The sequence below is a fragment of the Ylistrum balloti genome, unplaced genomic scaffold (genome assembly GCF_031769215.1).
Source record: "Ylistrum balloti isolate Yb309-2 unplaced genomic scaffold, AGI_CSIRO_Ybal_v1 Utg370370, whole genome shotgun sequence".
In the NCBI taxonomy this organism is placed as follows: domain Eukaryota; kingdom Metazoa; phylum Mollusca; class Bivalvia; order Pectinida; family Pectinidae; genus Ylistrum; species Ylistrum balloti.
Genome location: NW_026782260.1, coordinates 703,384 through 727,381, shown reverse-complemented (window position 1 = coordinate 727,381; position 23,998 = coordinate 703,384). Strand labels below are relative to the sequence as shown.

The following is a 23,998-nucleotide window of genomic DNA, read 5'->3' as shown; positions in this document are numbered from 1 at the left end:
TCACAGGTATAATGTGTAAGGTAGCATATAGCCTTAATTCTAACACAAGTCACAGGTATAATGTGTAAGGTAGCATATAGCCTTAATTCTAACACAAGTCACAGGTATACTGTGAAAGGTAGCATGTAGCCTTAATTCTAACACATGTACAACTAAGTCACAAGTATAATGTGTAAGGTAGCATAAAGTCTTAATTCTGACACAAGTCACAGATATAATGGTAAGGTAGTATATAGTCTTAATTCTGACACAAGTCACAGATATAATGGTAAGGTAGCATATAGCCTTAATTCTAACACAATTCACAAGTATAATGGTAAGGTAGCATATAGCCTTAATTCTAACACATGTACAATTAAGTCACAGATATAATGTGTAAAGTAGCATATAGCCTTAACTTTACCCTACTTCCAGGTGTACATGGGTAAATTTTGAGGAAATGGCTATAGATTATAGTAACAGTCCTTATCATATCATTTTTAATCCACAATTTCTAAAAAAAAGTCTATTTCACATTATCAGTTTAAGAATAAAATTTCCTAGTATATGGTTTGTGAAATTGAATCATCAGCAATTCTCTTTTATAAATCGGAAAGAATATGTGATTTTCCAATCAAGTGGACTGCTACTGCTTTCCATATTATCTGCTTCCATGTTGCAACATTTAAGCCTTCATACTGGAGAGTTCAATCATTGGCTACAACATCAAGCAAAAGTTATATGAAAGACTTTTTTTCTCTGCAGCAGGAAAAATCCTTCCCAATAGTTGTTGATTTCAATGGTGACAGGAGCTTGGAATCAAGTGGAATAGAAAATTGCCCGGATTAAAAAATAATCCATTTTTCCCGTGGTTAGAAATCTTCTCAATTCTCTGTTGGCTTTTCAAAGCTTCATTTCTGGTCAATGTCTTCTTGTTCCTTGGAGGTTTAGGAGCATGGAGACTGTAAAACCTGATGGTGGGTTATTGATTTTTTATCCCTCGCTGTTTAACCACAAAGTTAGCTTCATGTTAGTAGTTTTTAAGTTTAGAGCACAAAATTACCAGGTAGGAACTCTTCTTTAATATCAGAATTGTAGTGTCACTTGATGATCCTAAGACCCATCTCGATTGGAAACACTTTCTGTAAACAATGCGTTTTTGGAGGAAAATGCTCTCTGTATCCATGACGATTAATTGCTAAATTGTTTATTAATTAATAAACAAGAATTGATAAAGTTTCTGTTAGTTTCAGTGCAACAGACTTCACAACATTTTGTCTCTATGAATTTGATTCTTGAATTGATTTCTTTATGTCTAGAAAAATTTGATTGAAAAATATATATAGGATTTTAATTATGTGAATAGAATGCATTCTTTTCATTTTAAGAAATCTTGTATTTGCTTATCTTATACAGATATGCTTGTAATATATGTTTTTGTAAATCAATATTTTTGAAACCTGTTCATTCCAATGTTTGAAATTCTGGCCTTCCGCGTAGTATGACATATTGTTGAAAGTGTTCCTGCATATTATGACATTTCAAGATAGCTTTTATTTTAATTGTCCGAGATTTTATTATTATGAGTATATAAACGTGATCATTGAAATCAAATTAATAACTTTAAAATAAAATAAAAATATTAGAACAAATGATTTTTGATGCAAAAAAAATAAAATGTAAATTTTTTTTTTTTTTTTAGTAAATGCTGAATTAATAAAGTAATTTAGATAATATTAAATGCTTTATCATCTTGTACATTTCGATTTTTTATTTATTATTGTTGTCGTTATTCATATCTGTATGATCAGGAAAATGTTTTAAACATGAGAACCACCGTCAGGAGACAAGATAGTCTCGTTTAATAATCCATAAAAGTAAATCCATACGAAAAGGATATGTAGAAATTAATCAGTTGATCAGCTGATTGTCAATATCTCGTGAGGATCAATCGCGTTGTCCTGACAGGATTCGGTCCTAAGGTTATTGATGTATGCTGCTGATCGTGATTACGAGTGCCAGCCAGACGGAAGAAATGGCAGCTCGTCAAATCTCAGCAGAAGCTTGAATATGATGTAACATTTACTGGTGCTGACCTCAGAATAAATCGCTGTTTGGGTCTCGGCAAAGAAATCAATTTTTTGTCAGATAAAATTGTAGTTGAGACAGATTGATGATTTACGACGGAATTTCTACAAGCAAAGGTGCAGTATATGGCACTAATATTATCATATGTATTTAAGCTTTCAATGTTTTTGAAGAAAATTATTCATGTTTTACAAAAAAATGTTTTTACTTAACATTGTATAATCTGAAATTTTTAAATAAGAAAAAAAGAAAAAATAAATACCAGGTAAGTGCATTCCTACAATTGTAATATTTATGTCCAGGCTTATTTAGAAGTTATATAATAAATTGATTTCTAAAATTCTTAAAAATAATAATCTTGTAGAAATTATAAAATTCCTTTAAGTATTTTGAGTTCAAAGTGTTGCTCATGGTAAAATCCTATTGGTTGCAGCATTTAATAAGGAATAAAAATAAAATTTAAAAACAGGCTAAATATTGTGATAAAATTTATTGATAGACTAAGAAATTAATTTTTTGTGAAGAGCATAATGTTATCTGTTAATTAAGACGGAAGATATATCCTGCTATATTTAGATTTTTTTTACCATGCCAAATATAAACAATAGCCAACGAGCATTTCCTTAAAAAAAATCTTCTCCATTGTATTATTTCTGTAGTTCTGATGATACCTGTATTTGCTAGCTCAGCAAATATGGGGTACATTTTTAGACGACAGTGTTGGAACAAGATTATAGCCATATCCCAGAATGCACTGCTCGCGCATTAATCTAATTTTGTTCTATTGATTTTTTGTATCATATTCTTCATGTTTCCTTTGTATCGTCTCCAGTACAAGACAAGACAGTGTTATATTTCGATGTGTTCAATGGCGCAGAGCAGATAGATTACTATGTGCCTGGTGAAAATAGAAATGGGGATATGTTTAAATGTTGTCATAAGCTGTAATTCTGTGCTATCTACATTCCGGCTAACTTCTTCAGGTTATATCTAAAATCACAAAATATTTTACATCATTTTATTTATTGGAATATTTTTTGTCCATAAATCAAACCTATTTTTGAAGTCTCTCAATGATTTATGAAAGATTATCAAAATTTAATTGATTATTATTTCTAATTTGAAATTTGGATATAACATTTTAGAAACCTTTGAAATTTCGGAAATATTATAATTATTTATAAAACAACTTTACTCCACTTTTTCAATAGTGCCATTTAGCCAAAGTTTATATATCTTAAAAGAAGCCTTAATTCTTTGTAGATTTAATTCTTTCTACACCGACAAACTGTAGTAAACGTCCAGAGTAATGTCATCATAGAATCATGACCTCTCATGTTGAGAACAGCTGTCGTAAAAATTGTGAGCCTTGGTTATATGATCAATCTATCTGTCAGTTTTGTAACCTTGATATTTAAGAAAACCTTGAGAAATGATTGAAGAAAAAAGTACCGTAATAATAGCTTCTTGATTTAGAAACAATATTGCTCTCCTGTCCTTGGGAAAAAATCCTTAAAAATTAAAATTTTATGTGGAGAGGGCAGCTGGAATTCTGTAGTTTGGTCAATAAACAGTATAGATGATAACATTTTAAGATCTGTTGTATGCTCCTGAAAACAAAACATGGAATCTGTTAAGATTATTGTTCAAATTAAAAGTATAAATTCAAATTTACATTAGAGTCTTTGTTTTTAAGGGATTGTAAAGTAAGTGATATAACAAAAATACAGAGATTGTTGATGGGAAAAACGTCCGAGGAACATTTAGACAAATATATAATATCGGAAAGATTTAACTTGTACCGTTGCATTCTGTGATTCATTGGCTCTGTGTATTGCCTCGTCAACAGCCAGGGTAATTTTGGGGCAGGGTCTCCTTGTTGTAACTGGTGAATAAATCTTCATTGAACAGGAGGCCTAACACACACCTGTTAGACCATATTACCTGGTATAAGAGTAAGCAATGATATAAGGACCGTTACAGATAAGACAGATTATTCTTAATTGCTTCTGTTTATATCCACGATAGAAACGCAGTTCATTGAAATGTCGGTAATTTATTGCTTTTTTCATATTAAGGACATTTTTTAAGACTCTGCAGTGCTTAAATATACATATTTTTTATAACATAGTTATTGTACATAAGTCTATAACATCAAACCACATCACACTTTTGTTGTAGATCAGTGTATACCTTGATAAACAATATACAGGGTGGTGCGGTGATGCAGGGGTAATGCACTCGCTTCTAACCAAGTCTAGGGTTCAGTTCCTGGAAAGGAAGTAGGGGGTCATCTGCCCTGGTTTTCTCCCACAGTAAGACCCCTCGCGTGCTTACATCTGAGCCAACAAGAATAATTAGTAAATGCTGATATAACTTGTTTCGCAATTGTTGTAAAATAAATAAGGTTTATATATTATAACATACTCTATCAACTAGTCACGTTTTCTCACATGTGTTGAATTGGGTAACAAGTTTTAGAATGTTTGATTAGCGCGTATTGAGATTTTCGTACCCAATCAGAGTAGAGTTGTAATGCAGTATATTATCAAGTGAAAACAGTCCAGTCCGATTACTTCTGTTCAATGCACCTGTAATGCTGTGACATTCTGAGAAAGTCTGCTGTAGGGTCACATACAGTTGACCTTTGATATATATTTGTCAGCCTACCAAAATGCCACTGGCGAAACGTATCCAGGGGTTTTCAAAACCATGCATCATTGATAAAATTCCTGTAGATAGCCCACAACAGCCTGAATTACAGTTTTCAGAATTAATGCCTGCAGATGTATTGTCCATGGCTTATCGGCTATATGTTGCTTATATGTCGCTGATGAAGAGCTAGGTTTTTGTGTTTACGTCGCCATTGTTGAGTTGGGAAGCATTCACGTAAGCCTATATTAGTTAGGCATGTGAGCAGTTTGATTAAACTCCTTTTAAACAATAGATGAGTTGTATTTACATGAAATGTATATACACAGGTTTAGTATTCCAAGTGTTTGCGATGAGATATCGCCATGTTGACTCCGAGCGGAGTTAAGTTGACTGTACCTGTAGTCCGTTACAGCACATTCGACCTGAAAGTGGAGAATTTCCATACAAAGATTTATTGCCGTACTTAAATTCAATGTTATAAGGTATTCTGAACAAAATGGAAACATAGGGAGGGGGGACAACATTTTGATGTCAATGAAAAATAGGTGAGACAACGGCGCCTGAAAAATATTTTGATAGTACTGTTTAGCTGCAGATGAAAATCTGGGAATATGTTGGGTGAGTGAAGGCATTCACATCTACACCAAAACGGGTGGAATGCATTGCGCTATGCATGCAGAAGTCTGTCAGTGGGTGAAAACTGCATGTGAAAAACATCAAGCCTAATATCATTCAAAATGGATTCCGGAAAGCCAGGATGTTTAATGATTGTGTGAGAGATGATGAACTCAAAAGTAGTGACGACGACCTCCCACTGGCTGAAATCGCTAGACTGGATCGCGAACAGCTTAGACTATTCATGAGTGATTCAGAATCATCCAATTTTGACAGATTGGAATAAGAGTTATGCAATCAATAATTTTGAAATTGCAACCAAGTGTTTGATGATGAAATATCTGTGTTTATACGTTGTTGCAATTTTTCTTGTTATTTCTTACATTCAAAGTTCCCCCATTACATCATGTAGCTCGCAATTTTCCGTGGTTTTAGAAAAAAACATTTTGTCATATAACCCGCTTAGTCAGATAGCCAACAGAAGACATTTTTTTTAATGTTTTGAGTTGTATAGCTTGTCAGTAATACGCAAGAAATTACGGTACATTGAATAAAAATTGAAAAATGGAGGCAACCGTAGCATAGGCATATTAAAGAAATGTTTTTGAATCATGCTGTTATATAGCCTTTGGTTTGTGTTTATTCTAAAAAAACAAATCAATCAATATATTTATTTAAGACATAGATTGAGAAGCTTCAAGTGGCTGATAGAAATGATTATAATCAGAGTTCAGTTTAACCATCGAATACATAAAGAAATCTTTGAATAATTCAAGGAAAGGTCGAGGAAGGACCTTATTGGCACGCATCCTTTACAAAATCAGTCCCATCCTTGGTATTACAACATACTGAAACCTCCAAATTAGTTTGTCAAAACAGCTGATCAATGTAAAGACGACTAATTTCATTGCTGTAGATATCATGCGTTGTTATTTGTCTGGTAACTTCATTACGTAGAGTTTGTTAAGTCCGCCTGGAGATGCTATTTCAAGCTCCATCAGTCTGTTTGGTCTGATGTAGTCTTTGGGGATGTGACCCAGTCTTTTATGCCCACGAATCGTCCCTAATGTTTGGTGTGGAAGTAAATCTTGACTTCTCTACATCAAAAGAACTAAGCCAAGTGAATCTCTCCTGAGTATTGTTCATGTGTATGTTAGAGATAGATTTGTGCTTATATTAGGAATTTTTATTAACTTATTTCACATTTGCATATTTTTGTATAGTTTTATGTTTGTGAAGCCTTAAAATCACTCACTTTTTATGTGGAAATGATGTTTTTGGAGATTTTTCTTTTCAAATATATGATTCAGAAAAAAAGTTTTGAAAAAAAAACCCAACAAAATTAAGGTCATAACATGGTTAAATAAGATTTTTTTCCGCATGTACATAATCGGCCTTGAATTATAATCTACATGTACGTAAACAGCCTTGAATTATAATCTTCATGTACATAAACAGCCTTGAATTTAACACATTTCTAAATGAAAATAGCTGTGTTGTTGGGGGGGGGGGGGGGGGGGGGGGGGGGAGGGGGGGGGGGGGCGCAACTAGATTTTTTATTGATATAAGCAGTCTAACTAATTATATAGAAATGAATTTAAATTACAAATGTCAAAAAAAATTTAATTTCTTAATCAGATTCAAGTTCAGCACTAAACTTAAAATTCATTTAAACTAAGATAAAATATTTTAAACTTACTTCAGTAGTAGTGTCATTTCTCACTCATAATCATTCATCTATCCTAGGTCATATTTGTTTTATTATCTATAAAATATTGTTGTTTATGGTAAAGCTTTCCTCCCCAAAATCATCAGTGATGCCTGATTCACGGAGATGTCTCGTCGCAGCTGAGAGAATGGGTTTTGTCTGTAAACAATATTTTAGCTATATATAACAACGTAATGTAGACAGTTTTGAATTATGTATATGGACGCGTCAGCGAGCTGAAATGCTCTGTCTGATAACTAAAATGTCATAGTCTTGTCTCATTCAACAGTTTGTTTTCCTCGTAATAAAAGTTGATCATTAATTAAACATCGATGAAGATAATATCCCACTTTGATTTTACACCGTGAGGTTTTTGTGTGACTTTGATACAGGATATCTGCGATCTCTTTAATGTAGGTTGTTTGTTACACCGAGAATTATGTTTGTATCGTCTGTGATGTCTGTTCTGACAAGAATATGGTTTTCTGATCACAGCTAGCCCGAGGAACCAGTTTTAATTTGGTTACATATCTGAAAACGGCAGCTCAACAGTTACTGTGCATTACGAGTATCTGGAGAACGATCATCTTCATGGTGAAGTTTTATTTTTCCCTCCTCAGGGGTATTTCATCAGTCTTGTACTGTGCATTACAAGTGTTTGGTAGGCAATTATTTTCATGGGGAAGAATTTATTTTCTTCCTAACGCTGGGGCAGTTGTATACAATATTTTACAGTCACTGAATATATACACTTTATGTGACCATGGTGCAGTTTTACTGGGGCAGTTGGACAGTTACTGTAAATTACAAATATCTGGTGAGCAATTATCTTCTAGGTTTCTAGAAATTTCCATAAACAGGTATTGTTCATGTCACAGCATGAAAGAGTTATTTCTTTCACCCCACAGTAATATAAGTACCTATAATTACAAATAGTATCTTCCAATCTTTGAACTGGGTAAATCCAAATGTTGTCTGTAGGGGTGAAAGGTAAGTTGAATTTGAGCTGCTTCCTCCATGAAAGCAACACTGGTATAGACAATTATATCAAAGTATGTTTTGTATCTTTTAAAATATAGGCAATTAGAATTTCTAAGATATTTATCTAGAGATAAGAGAGCAGTATAATAAAATTCTACATGAAAACTAAAAATACATTAATTCATCATGTTTGTAAATCTGTTGCTATGGAAACCAGCTGATATAAATAGATGATTATATAAAAAAAACTGTTATCAACATACATGTTAAGATCTGCTATACACGATAAAGAGGTCGTGGTGCAACCTACAGTTCTAGGTCAGTGTTAAATATTTAAGAAATTTGTAAATAAAAACATAGATTTATTGATATCAATGGGAATATGTTTACTTTGTCAAGGATTTTGTGGCAGATGGCTGCTGATTATGACACAGCGTTGTATAAACTGTTACAGGTCTAAAACTGAGGCAATGTTGATAGGATGTTAGTGAAGGGAGGTTACAGATTAATTTAACTAACTTTGTACTACTCAAAGTAATGTTTTTTTTCTGATAGGTTTTGCATCAAGTAAAACCAAACTCATTAAGGTATATTCTGTAAATTTTGTGCAAGATATAATGAATGGATAAAAGGTATGATAGTGACAAACACATCTTATTCAGTGATAAAAAATCTGCTCAAATTTGACTTTGAATTAAAGAAAATACTGATATATCAAAAGAATCTTGATTTGATTTCAAATTCAATGAAACTAGGGCAAAATATGAAAAATGAAAAATTTACATGTTTCACATGTTCCCTTAAAAAAGACAAGGCAAATAGGACCAGGTGTTCTGGAAGGCTAAACATTCTATGCTTTGTTGGCAATACCCACCTATTAAGTCTACAGTAGTCTTTACTACAACAATACTACACAAATTTAGTAACCATATCACAGACAAAGCTACTGCAATACTAATGTCAAGTAGCAAATTCTGTATGTACCACTGAAATAACACTGCTTCTTATTGACATAACAAGTTAGCAATTTATTCCTGCAGGACAAACCTAATAGGGTTTAGAAGTACAAGTGGACCTAACTCTACTATCCCCTCAATATTACTGTTGTTTTATATTTAAATTCTGTTGTCAGCTACTGATTTCCCACTAGAGTGAAGTTTTCTTAACTGACTTACAGAGTGTCAGAAGTCAGAATTACATAATCACATTAAAGTTACATAAAAAGTACTGTGCTATAAGTAAAATCTGCACTTTGTATTGAAAACTTGTTTTGTGTGTCCCATTCGAAAAAATGTTGAGGGGGATACAAATACTTAAGGGGGGATACTGTTATGATGGTCAGAAAAAGTAACCAGATACTTTTATGACGGGGATACAAATATATTACACTGGTACTGCAGTTAGTATTAGAAAATATTCAAATGGCTTCTAAAAGCTACTGGCTAATAATTGAAATTCTACTTCAATAGTGTACTGCTAACCCACCAGGATTAATTTACTGAGTTTCTGTTTGAAATTATAACAAAGGTTTGTAGTCTCTCCTCTTGTCCATATCTATGTCCTCTATAGAACAGTTTATGTACTCCATAATTTAAGGGCATATTGTTACAAAAAACTGTCATCTACAACTTCCATATTTTTGTGTGATCTCCATTGATGACAAATTGAGGAGACTTGATTGTATTTCCTTTATAGATATATAAGATTATGTTTGTTTTCGTTGTGCAATTTTTTTTTAGAGAATATGAAATATGCAATCACCTCCAAGACACAAAAAGTTTCACATGTTAAACAAAGTCTGCTTACATGTGCCATTAAATATGGAGTTATGGCCCTTTGTTTTGGATTGTTGATGTGGGGAGGTATTGGTAGATCACAGGAATATATCCATGTATTGAATTGGATTTTTTTTTTTTGCCTCTAAAATGTATCAGACTACTAGAAAAAATCTCAAGTTTTCAGCACTCAAAGTTAAAAGTCAGAACTGAAGTTACCAAGAAAACGGCCCATAAAACTAAATGAATGTTGACAGTGTTTAAAGGTCAGGACAGGCATTTCAAGATTATTCTGTCTTCTAGATATTGTAGCTATTTCAGCCAATAGAATGAGTATTCACCTCCATACAAACACTCTGTTGGGTCTCTTATTAGTTTTCCACAGCCTTCATTTGGTTTAAGTGTTAGACTAGGTAATAAAAGCTATATTATTTCACCAATAACATTATCAGACATTTCTTAAGTGATCAATTTAGGGCTTTATGTGTATGTAAGTAAATTCCTTTTTTTCATTTTCCAATTTCTGATATGTGAATTTCATCCAAAAAAGTAATTTAAGAAGTGAGAATTGATTATACAAAAAACTCAGATGATATTCTTTCTGTATGCTGGCACCATCATGCTTACTCTACACAAATGTGAAAACAAATGTTTTAAATGCCAACTGTGACAAATAATGTTTTGAAAGGAAATTACAACAACCAGAAAAGAAAAATGGTCTATACTTAGAGTGTACATACAGGGTTCAATAACAAAACTTCATAGACCTTAATCAGCAAAGTGTTTTGAACAAACTTTACTTAGTATTGAAAAAACTTATCATGAAAAGCTCTTCTAAGGGAGATAACTATGTTTAGAGTAACAATAAACCATGGTAGCAGGAAACAGTTTAGTTGCCTTTTTCTCTGAAATATATTGGTGTTATAGCAGATTGATTTTCTCCTGTAATAATTTCATTTATTTTGCAACAATTGTGCAACAGGTTTTCCAAACTTACATTAATCGCTCTTGTTGGGTAGTGTGTGAGGGGTCTTATGAATGTGAAGACTTCTGTTGTCAGCATCCTATTCTATGCACATCGAAAACACTAACATACCATAAATATATTGTTGTAATTTTCAATTTATTGAACCATCATGTTGTCTGATTTCTGTACATATTTTGAGTGAGTGATCCAGTAGTAGCCATGGTTTTTTTAATCTGTTATATATCTTACCTGTTAGCAAGGTATTAGGTGGTGGAATTGTATATCTTTTTAATTTTGATATTTCATGATTTCTCAATTTTTAATGGTATTGTTTTGTTTGATGAATTATTCTTAAATTTGGATGATTTATACTTTAACATTTCCTTGATAATTCTGACACCTATTAATGTCAGTGTTAGCATTCTGAAGTTGATGAAAATATAAAATTTATTTATTTAACTTTTTTTTTCAATTTTTAAGAATAAAATCAAGGTGAGTACTATATGCCTGCTCCTGATGAAGATCTGACCCCAAAAATTCCATTATCCTTATAAATTCTTAATCCTTGTAGTCTTGTCACAGCAGGTTGACGTTGTAAACATGAACCTCACTTCTGGAAGCCCTGAATGTGTTATATCCATCCCAGATGAATGATTTCAAGATTTTTACAATCAATGCATCCCTGCTCTATTTCACTAATTGTATAGGATATTCTGATTTCACACTTGACTGACCCAGTTAAGATCTGCTTGATTGACCCAATTCATATTCATTTGGTTGGCCTAGTTCAAATATGCTTGAATGATCTAGTTCAGATATGCTCTAATGATCCAGTTCTGATATGCTTGGTTGACCCAGTTTAGATATGCTTGATTGACCCAGTTCAGATATGCTTGATTGACCCAATTCAGATATGCTTGATTGACCCATGTTCAGATATGCTTGAATGACCAACGGTACATATGTTTGAATCACCCAGTTTAGATCTGTTTGAAAGATCTAGATCAGATATGCTTAATTGACCCAGTTCAGATATGCTTGATTGGCACCGTTCAGATATGCTTGGTTGACCCAGTTCAGATATGTTTGATGGATCAGTTTATATCCGATTGATCGACTCAGTTCAGATTTGCTTGATTGACCCAGTTCAGATATGTTTGATTGACCCAATTCATATTCATTTTAATGGCCTCACTAAGTTCAGATATGCTTGATTGACCCATGTTCAGATTTGCTTGATTGACTCAGTTCAGATATACTTGAATGATCCAGTTCAAATATGCTTGAACGACCCAGTTCAGATCTGATTGATTGCCACAGTTCAGATATGTTTGATTGACCCAGTGCAGATATGCTTGGTTGACCAGGTTCAAATAAGTTTGAATAACCTAGTCCTGACCTATTTGATTCACTCAGTTCAGTTCTGCTTGATTGGCGTGATATACCAAGTTTAGATCCATTTGATTGACCTGGTTAAGATCTGCTTGAATGACCCATTCAGAATCCATTTGATTGAACCAGTGCCTTTCCACTTGATTGACCTTGTCTTGTGTGATTGATTCTTTTAAGACACTTTAAACTATGTTAAATATCTCCTCGATCATTGACTCATTTGATTGTCCCAAATTACGATCAAATTGATTATTTTCCTAAAAATCTATTTGAGATCGGTTGATTTAAAGCAGTATAGTTTTACCATATCAATCAAAGAATAAGCTCATGTCTGGTAATAAGCCCGTGTCTGACAATAAGCTCATATCTGGTAATAAGCCCATGTCTTGTAATGAGCCCACCAATATATATTATTGATAAAGTTGTTTATCAATATTCTAAATCAATACTATTTCATTGTACTCTAATAAGCCCACCCCCTGACTTTGAATTTGTTGATGGCATATTGCAGAATGAAAAAATATTTGATCATTGCAAGATCATTTGATCGTCTCATCCAGTATTTGCTTTATAAGCAAAATGTCGTCAGAATCTTCAAACATTTACATTCAACATAAAAAATTGCTTGATTAATTTTTTCAGTATCAATTAAATCGCATCAAATGAAAGTCAGCTTCAGCAATCCATTCACGATCTATTTAATTGACTTTATCAAGAACTGTGTGATCACCCTAGCCTGTAATAATTTTGAAATATCACTATGATGTTTGTCCTTTTTGATGTATAATGCTGTTAACACCAGTCTTCTAATCTCTCGTGTGGCCTTACAGAGGCCAAGAAATCACTAAATTGTCATGGAATTTTTGTAGTATCTTATATTTCTTTGAAGTCCTCTTAGATTTCAGCATCATATACTGTTCAACATCTCTTTGTTGACACTTTCAGATAAAGCATGACAATTTTTTCTTTATGAAAAAAGAATCAGATACATTTAGCTAACGTATGTTTTAAACTTTCAGCAAACTGTTCATCATTTGATAATTATCTTCAGATAATTTGCTATGAGTTCCTTAACACAGGCTTTTGTTGGCAACACTAAAACCGATTAATAATGAATATTTGAAAAAAAGGATAACTTTTTATGTGTTGAATAATGCTTTGGTCCTGGTAGGATTTGATGAGTGTTCTTTTATCCTCTAAAGTGGTTTGACAAAGAAAGAAGAAAACCCACAGGAAATTTAATAATTTCCTGAATGTTCAAATGGTAGTCAGTACAATGTTGCCCTGATTTAACTTTGAGCTGAGTTTACCATTTGAATAAAGGTGTGTTATCCATATACAGGCTAAACACTGCAATCAGTTATTAATTTGAAATCACTAGTTTGCTTTGATTTGAATTTTTACAATGTTCTTTTTGTAGTTTTTTCCGATTAAGAATTCATGATTAACCATCACTTTTCCAATTATAATATCGGAATGGCTCTGCTCCTATTTGCAATACATCAAAAAAATATGGTAAAATTTCAATTTCCTTTATGGCCTTGTTGTTTGCGAAAATTTGTTTTAAGTTCATGTTGGAAGCAATTTTGTATATATAACTAGCTACATGTCCTTATATATAGAATCTTATTGCTGTGCTTTATAAATTATATATGACTAAATACGATACAATAATATCGGTGATAAGTAAGGTGCGAGGGGTAATCAAGTGATGACACTGCTTGTGTCATATAATACCTGTCTATCTGATGACATCAGAGAAAATGGAGCCATACACATCATACATATATAAATATACACTGAGAATTCAACTTTTATATTTGAATATATATATGTTGCTTTAGTTACGAGTTTTAATTTTTTTTTTTTTATTCTTTCATAGGACAATAATTTTATCATTTCCCATGAGCATGTGTTGTTATTGGGGATGGGTGGGTAAGAGAGGGGAGAAATGGGGTGCGGGGTGTGGGGGTGTGGGAGGGGGGGGGGGCATGTGTATTTTGTACTTCATATATTGCTTATATGCATAGTTATATATTAAGACATGCAAGTCAGATATGTTCTACAACACTGTGTACAAGGCAAATTTCTCTCCAAGATTAAAATAAAACATTAATATGATATATTTGTTATTCTGTTCTTGCCTTGTAGAAATTTCCACAATTTGTTGTTTGAAATATACATATTGCTGATTTGAAAATGTGGCAATGTTTTATTGAGCTTGTTCAAAGCTGCAGGAATATTAGGCGAATATATTCCCAGTAGAGAATATAAGTTAACATGTACATTGAAGCTGATTATTAAAAAGATACAGAAACTTTGAATGATGTATGGTCTGAAGATAAAACAATGAATACCTACATATATATAAACCAAATCTTTGTGTATATATAATTTGTGCATTTCAGACACTGTAAAATGATATATCTTCTTTGAATGCAAATTTCAAGGTTTTACAAAAATATACATTTTCATTTGCACTTGATTTCGTAAATAAACTATATTCACAAAATTCTCTACCTCTGAATTCATGTTGAATTTTAACTGTTTGTCAATTTATGGACATATAAATTTGTGTAATCAAAGCTTAAATGACAATAGAAGCTTCACAAAAATTTCATAATTTAACAGTATTTCAAAAATAGAATTACAGAATTTTATTTGAAGATTGTCAAGCAATTAAGTTTTCATTAGTTTGGAATTTTAATTAGTTTCTGATCAGAAAATCACAAAAAACATTTTTGATTTATAAGATTTATATGGTTGGGTATAGTCTGTTTCAGGTAGTTCCATAGAGCTGAAACTACCTTGTATATCCTGTTTCAGAAAAGCTATGATGATAAAACGGTGTATATGTTGACTGTAAAAACCGAGTGGCTTTTCCTATGAAATTTTAAAGCTTATATTCTCTGCTTTGTTTCCACAAAGCCACGCGAAGACAATAATAGATGCATTTCCTTTTAGTTTAAGCAGAACATGCAATATCGTCGTAAATTTTTTCGTGTTGTTGTGGAAACAACAAATAGTTCTAAAAAAAATCTTCTGCTTGGTTTCATCAACGTGTGATAAAATGCTCCAGACACCATGATCAGGTAAGGGCCGACACGTCACGCTGGTTTCTGTCACTTCTCACGATTGTTGATATATTTTCAAATGGTTTTCTCCTTTGAAAGATGCAACTATTACTTTTCATACTAAAACAATTACTCGAACCAGTTATCTCGACACTTATGGCCACAATTGACCAGATAATTAACAGAGGTCATTATTTATTTCATGCCTCCGCTGGGATTTGACCTGGGGACCCCTGGTTTACCAGTCTGATACTGATCGAGCTAAAGAGAAGTTCTCTCTGGCCGAGCTGTATATTGCTGCTAAAATTTATCAGAATTACATACTCCCTCTCCAGGAAATAACTCATCTGCAAGATTTGAAGGGATACCGTGATGTCTGTGGGACATTGCTAAGTAATAATCCCGAGTCCTTACATGGATGCCAGATAACTTGGTATAAAGCATTCATCAACAGTTCTTGGTATTCTTTAAATACTAGGCCCAGCTGAATCACTTGTTATGTAAGCAATCTGCTTTTGCTGATTTGTATATATGACATTTCTTTCCGTATTCATGATTATCATTGAAGAAACTCAGAATAGATTGTTTTTCCTCGTAAGTACAACAATTTTTTCAACATTAAAGAAAGAAAAATATTCATATTATGATTATAATGAGTGAAAAAGATGTTTCAATTTTTAAAATATAATTTTTTTGTCTTGTTTTTTGAAAAAGATAAATGCCAAAGTAGATATAATTCAAAAAAAGTTTTCAATGTTTTTACCTGAATCAGAATCAGTATAGAGCACTATATAAGCAGTTGGCCAAGCCAGGGTTGAATTAGGTGGAAAAACTCCTAGGAAAAGCCCTTTTGGTTGCCATGGTAATTGCAGTAATGGCTATTATCCTCCACCAGTTGACCCTGGCCGTGACTGTAGCTGTGGAGATGTGAACTATCTACATTAGTCTAAAGTACACATCACGTTACTGTTATAATTATGTACTAACAGAGTTAGTGATGTTATTGGTAAACATATACACCTGGACTTGGGTCCGAGCAGAGTGTTGTGGCCTTATAGCTTCACAACTTGTCTACAGCCAAGCCAAACAAATACTGTTCACCACCTGTAACTCTTTGACACTTTTCAAGGGAATTCCTTGCTTATCATCTGAGACCATGGTCCTGCCCCTTCTGAGTGTCAGGACATTATCAGAGTCCACCTCCGCAACAGGCTGGGAGTATAGCATGCATGCCTGTTCTGAGTGTCAGCCTCTATCAGACTGAGGGCTATAGAGCAGCCATCCTCAGGAATCCTTTGGTTCCTGTCAGATAATGACATCATGGGTCCAGTTCTCACACTTAAATGTGTTGTCTGTAAATATGTTAAAATCACTTCACTCTAACAAGAAACAAGGACAGAAGTTTGACTCATTTGAGTATGAAATTAACTCGAAAGTTTGACTCAATTTGTATGTAGTATTGGCTTCAAGTTTGACTCATTTGAGTGTAAAATTAACTCGAAAGTTTGACTCAGTTTGTATGTAGTATTGGCTTCAAGTTTGACTCATTTGAGTGTTAAAGCCCAGAAATCTTCTACATCAAGAATATTGGATCACCGTCTCCTTTTAAGCAAATAACACAAATAAAACCAATACATGTTACAACAACAGTTTGACAGTGTAAATAAAACATTAAAAGACATTGAAATCGATTTTAATTTTCTCTTGAAATAATTGTTTTGGCATATATACATTTCTGTTATGGGTTGTTTGTGCCAGCAGAACTGTCTGTATATATAGGCCTTCATTGATTAAGAACTGATGTATCTATACATGTATATTTCAAATTAATTCCATGCCAGCGATGGCTTGTTGTAGGTGCTTCCAAGCCTTTGATCTACTTCTTCCATTACTTAGAATTCGTCAAGGTATTTTTTCTTTTTTTTTTTTTTTTTTTCTAAATCATATGTATCCCTTCCATATGGGATTTTTTTCCAGGATTCTATGGTTTGTCCATCTGGCTTTTTAACTTCACCGCACTGTTATACTAGATATATCTTTTGCCTCAAGATTTAAGATGTTCTACAATAGACACAGTTGTCTGTTTATCAACTTAGCTGTTGAAATGACATCAAAGCCCCATGATTTCTGCCACTTCCAGTCCTCAAACCTCCATCACACCTCATTCCACCCATGTACCACTTCCTCTCCTCCAACCTCCACACCTCATTCCCAGCTGGTGTAAACTACATTGTGGACCAGCTGATGTAAACAACATTGTGAACCTGCTGATGTAAACAATATTGTGAACCAGCTGGTGTAAACAATATTGTGAACTAGCTAGTGTAAACAACATTATGAACCAGCTGGTGTAAACAACATTGTTAACTACCTTGTGTAAACAACATTGTGAACCAGCTGGTGTAAACAATATTGTGAACTAGCTAGTGTAAACAACATTGTGAGCCAGCTGGTGTAAACAACATTGTTAACTACCTTGTGTAAACAACATTGTGAACCAGCTGGTGTAAACAATATCGTGAACTAGCTAGTGTAAACAACATTGTGAACCAGCTGGTGTAAACAACATTGTTAACTACCTTGTGTAAACAACATTGTGAACCAGCTGGTGTAAACAACATTGTTAACTACCTTGTGTAAACAATATTGTGAACTAGCTTGCCTAAACTACAATGTGGATCAGTTGTTGTAAACTACATTATGCACCAGCTGATATAAACTACATTATGCACCAGCTGATATAAACAGCATTATGCACCAGCTGATATAAACAACATTATGCACCAGCTGATATCAACTACATTATGCACCAGCTGTTATAAACTACATTATGCACCAGCTGATATAAACAACATTATGCACCAGCTGATATCAACTACATTATGCACCAGCTGATATGAATGTTATGGACCAGCTGATATAAACAACATTATGGACCAGCTGATATAAACAGCATTATGCACCAGGTGATATAAACTACATTATGCACCAGCTGATATAAACAACATTATGCACCAGCTGATATAAACTACATTATGCACCAGCTGATATAAACTACATTATGCACCAGCTGATATAAACAACATTATGCACCAGCTGTTATAAACTACATTATGCACCAGCTGATATGAATGTTATGCACCAGCTGATATAAACAACATTATGCACCAGCTGATATAAACAACATTATGCATATAACTTACATTATGCACCAGCTGATATAAACTACATTATGCACCAGCTTGATATAAACAACATTATGCACCGGTTGATATAAACAACATTATGCACCAGCTGATATAAACAACATTATGCAACAACTGATATAAACTACATTATGCACCAGCTGATATGAATGTTATGCACCAGCTGATATAAACTACATTATGCACCAGCCGATATAAACAACATTATGCACCAGCTGATATAAACTACATTATGCACCAGCTGATATGAATGTTATGCACCAGCTGATATAAACAACATTATGCACCAGCTGATATAAACAACATTATGCACCAGATGATATAAACTACATTATGCACCAGCTGATATGAATGTTATGGACCAGCTAGTTTAAACAACATTATGCACCAGCTGATATAAACTACATTATGCACCGGTTGATATAAACAACATTATGCACCGGTTGATATAAACAACATTATGCACCAGCTGATATAAACAACATTATGCAACAACTGATATAAACTACATTATGCACCAGCTGATATGAATGTTATGCACCAGCTGATATAAACTACATTATGCACCAGCCGATATAAACAACATTATGCACCAGCTGATATAAACTACATTATGCACCAGCTGATATGAATGTTATGCACCAGCTGGTATAAACTACATTATGCACCAGCTAGTATAAACAACATTATGCACCAGCTGATATAAACTACATTATGCACCGGTTGATATAAACAACATTATGCACCGGTTGATATAAACAACATTATGCACCAGCTGATATAAACAACATTATGCAACAACTGATATAAACTACATTATGCACCAGCTGATATGAATGTTATGCACCAGCTGGTATAAACTACATTATGCACCAGCTAGTATAAACAACATTATGCACCAGCTGATATAATCTACATTATGCACCGGTTGATATAAACAACATTATGCACTGGTTGATATAAACAACATTATGCACCAGCTGATATAAACAACATTATGCACCAACTGATATAAACTACATTATGCACCAGCTGATATAAACAACATTATGCACCAGGTGATATAAACAGCATTATGCACCAGCTGTTATAAACAACATTATGCACCAGCTGATATAAACTACATTATGCACCAGCTGGTGTTAACAACATTATGCACCAGCTGATATGAATGTTATGGACCAGCTAATATAAATAACATTATGCACCAGCTGATATAAACAACATTATGGACCAGCTGATATAAACTACATTATGCACCAGCTGATATAAACTACATTATGCACCAGCTGGTGTTAACAACATTATGCACCAGCTGATATGAATGTTATGGACCAGCTGATATAAACAACATTGTGAACCAGCTGATATAAACAACATTATGCACCAGCTGATGTAAACTACATTATGCACCAGCTGATATAAACAACATTATGGACCAGCTGATATAAACAACATTATGCACCAGCTGATATAAACTACATTATGCACCAGCTGATATAAACAACATTATGCACCAGCTGATATAAACAGCATTATGCACCAGCTGATATAAACAACATTATGCACCAGCTGGTGTAAACTACATTATGCACCAGCTGGTGTTAACAACATTATGCACCAGCTGATGTAAACTACATTATGCACCAGCTGATATAAACAACATTATGGACCAGCTGATATAAACTACATTATGCACCAACTGATATAACTTACATTATGCACCAGCTGATATAAACAACATTATGCACCAGCTGATATAAACAGCATTATGCACCAGCTGATATAAACAACATTATGCACCAGCTGGTGTAAACTACATTATGCACCAGCTGGTGTTAACAACATTATGCACCAGCTGATATGAATGTTATGCACCAGCTGGTATAAACTACATTATGCACCAGCTGGTGTTAACAACATTATGCACCAGCTGATATGAATGTTATGGACCAGCTGATATAAACAACATTGTGAACCAGCTGATATAAACAACATTATGCACAAGCTGGTGTAAACTACATTATGCACCAGCTGATATAAAGAACATTATGGACCAGCTGATATAAACAGCATTATGCACCAACTGATATAAACTACATTATGCATGCACCAGCTGGTGTAAACTACATTATGCACCAGCTGATATAAACTACATTATGCATCAGCTGATGTAAATGTTATGGACGAGCTGATATAAACAACATTATGAACCAGCTGATATAAACAACATTATACACCAGCTGATATAAACTACATTATGCACCAGCTGATATAAACAACAATATGCACCAACTGATATAAACTACATTATGCACCAGCTGGTATAAATGTCATGGACCAGCTGATATAAACAACATTGTGAACCAGCTGATGTAAACAACATTATGCACCAGCTGAAATAAACAGCATTATGCATCAGCTGATATAAACAGCATTATGCATCAGCTGATGTAAATGTTATGGACCAGCTGATGTAAATGTTATGGACCAGCTGATACTACCATTATGTGTGTTCTGCTCTATTGTAAATTTGTTTTATATAAGATGGTCTGAAGTGTTTCTATCTTCTTTTACATTCAGTATTAATCATATTGTTTATTTTGTCTGTTTTGCTAGTTGACAAACTCCTTTATTAGTTCCTACAGGATTAGGCATGAAACATACACTTACAAAAACAATGTAATCATGATGTGAAAAAAGCATCTGATTTGAACCAGTATGTTTAGATACTAGCTATGCTGTTGCCATATTTGATATGTGAATTCAGCTTATATAAATCCATTTTAACCAATAATTGTATGTCATTCAATATGAGAATGAGCATTTTTACCTACAAGTTCCAACATAGTGTTGTACCAACCACCCTCAGAGCTATTTTCACATTTTCACCTACAAGTTCCAACAGAGTGTTGTACCAACCACCCTCAGAGCTATTTTCACATTTTCACCTACAAGTTCCAACAGAGTGTTGTACCAACCACCCTCAGAGCTATTTTCACATTTTCACCTACAAGTTCCAACAGAGTGTTGTACCAACCACCCTCAGAGCTATTTTCACATTTTCACCTACAAGTTCCAACAGAGTGTTGTACCAACCACCCTCAGATCTATTTTCACATTTTCACCAACAAGTTCCAACAGAGTGTTGTACCAACCACCCTCAGAGCTATTTTCACATTTTCACCTACAAGTTCCAACAGAGTGTTGTACCAACCACCCTCAGAGCTATTTTCACATTTTCACCTACAAGTTCCAACAGAGTGTTGTACCAACCACCCTTAGAGCTGTTTTCATATTTTCACCTACAAGCTCCTACAGAGTGATGTACCAACCACCCTCAGAGCTGTTTTCACCTACTAGTTCCAACAGAGTGTTGTACCAACCACCCTCAGAGCTGTTTTAATATTTTTACCTACAAGCTCCTACAGAGTCATATACCAACCACCCTCAGAGCTGTTTTCATATTTTCACCTACAAGCTCCTACAGAGTGACGTACCAACCGCCCTCAGAGCTGTTTTCACATTTTCACCTACAAGCTCCTACAGAGTGATGTACCAACCACCCTCAGAGCTGTTTTCACATTTTCACCTACAAGTTCCAACAGAGTGATGTACCAACCACCCTCAGAGCTGTTTTCACATTTTTACCTACAAGTTCCAACAGAGTGATGTACCAACCACCCTCAGAGCTGTTTTCACATTTTCACCTACAAGTTCCAGTACAGTCATGAACATCAACATGCAGTAATGTTACGGCTCCTCTGTACAGATGTTATTGATAAACTGTACGGTTTCAGCAGGCTAGCTACTATGGAGTGATCAGAGCACCTACAGAGAGAGAATATCTCATTGCAATAACCAAGATAGAAAATTACATATATACCTATCCAAAGTGTACCAAATCTGCCCACTTTCAGTCTACAGTGTACTGACAGAGGACCAATATTCCTAAAACTCAGTGTATTTACCTACAGAAAAATAAGATTCTTTCTTGAAATCATGGGTACTCAGGGACTCTTTCATTGCTCTACATATCTTTGATGTTTGGAATCAAGGCTCAGACTGTTTTAGAAATTGTGCTGTGATCTTCCACATATCTCTCTACACGCTATTGTATCCTGCATTGCTCCGGAGCTACCTGTACATGGTCCCTGGAACAAGCTTGGAATGGGAATCTCTTGATCGTGCTGTGCTAGTATTCTGGAGCTGCTGTGTGTTATAAGCTAAAGCCAACCATTGTCATTGCTTTTTTGTAATTTTATCTTCCAGCATCGCTTTCATGAAGTTCAATGTCTTTCCTTGCTTAAGCTTCAAAATGATCAAGGTCAGCTGCTTTTGGAATCCAATTTGAGTGATAATCACCAAAAAGTCCAATATTCCGAGAGCTTTATGTAGCTTTGACAGGAGATAGGAAAGCTCCTGTTGTTGGTGCTCAGTGTGAAGGTCTATACGAGAACTATAGGGATGCAAGTGACAGTATATTGCCAATTTATCAAGTGTCGGAACGTTGTTTGGTATCAGGAAAGTATCTCTACGTTATGTGCTATGATGTAGCACCCGTTTGCTCCGTTAGTTTGTGGTATAGCTCGCAGGTGGCAGTGCTTTTAAATGTGTGGTGTGTGACCGTCTGCTCTAAACAAAACTGGATGTATCTGATGTTTGTGTCTTTTGGTGTACTTGAGCTGTGTTTCTCTATCATTCACTCTCTGTGCTATTCTTTGGAAAGTTAATGTGAATAAACTGATTTCTCTGCTGAACAAACAATGATGGCTGATGCAAGCGGTGATCAGGTATGAGTTGAATATCTTCTTAATATGGAGAATGAGCATGTGTCTTAATAAAAAAAATTAGTATCATTTTGAGCAAGGTATATTTGACTTAAATACAGGAATGCTGCGTTATAAGCTCTGATAAACGTCGCCACCTGGTGAGAAACAAAGGTGTTATATATGATATTCCGGAGAGAAAGGGTTTAGTATGGCATTCAACCTTGGAGTTATATATATACAGAAAAAGACATTAATGTTATATTGTCACTATGAAAGTGTACATTACTCTGAGAAGGCAGATAGCTAGTACTATTCTGAGTAGTTCTATACTATGAAGGCATCATCTACACAATCAGATGTTCTATTTCTGTAACAAAGGAAAAAACTGAGTGTCGCTGAGGTCAGAAGCATTATATACAAACCTAGCTCAAAGGCCACCTGATTATAAAAGCACCTGTCAATAAATGCCACCTATGTATAACACAAATACCTGTCTATAACGACCATCTATATATAACACAAATACCTGTCTATAAAGACCATCTATATATATAACACAAATACCTGTCTGTAAAGGCCACATCTAACCACTTGTGTATAACACAAATACCTGTCTATAAAGATCATCTATATATAACACAAATACCTGTCTGTAAAGGCCACATGTAACCACTTATGTATAACACAAATACCTATCTATAAAGATCATCTATATATATATATAACACAAATACCTGTCTATAAAGACCATCTATATATAACACAAATACCTGTCTGTAAAGGCCA

At 34.1% G+C, this 23,998-nt stretch overlaps 1 protein-coding gene across 4 annotated transcripts in view; it reads left to right on the top strand.

Moving 5' to 3' along the window:
• The window catches only part of LOC132554021 (dipeptidyl peptidase 4-like), a 224,730-nt gene that overhangs the window by 133,475 nt on the left and 67,257 nt on the right, over nucleotides 1-23,998 (top strand). For 3 of the 4 annotated variants that reach the window (XM_060218317.1, XM_060218316.1, XM_060218315.1), the window contains exon 2: nucleotides 11,249-11,260. In XM_060218317.1, the coding sequence (XP_060074300.1) occupies nucleotides 11,249-11,260 (12 nt within the window). Of the gene's footprint in view, nucleotides 1-11,248; nucleotides 11,261-22,377; nucleotides 23,234-23,998 lie in introns of those variants that run through there. The other variant, XM_060218318.1, reaches the window with a different exon arrangement.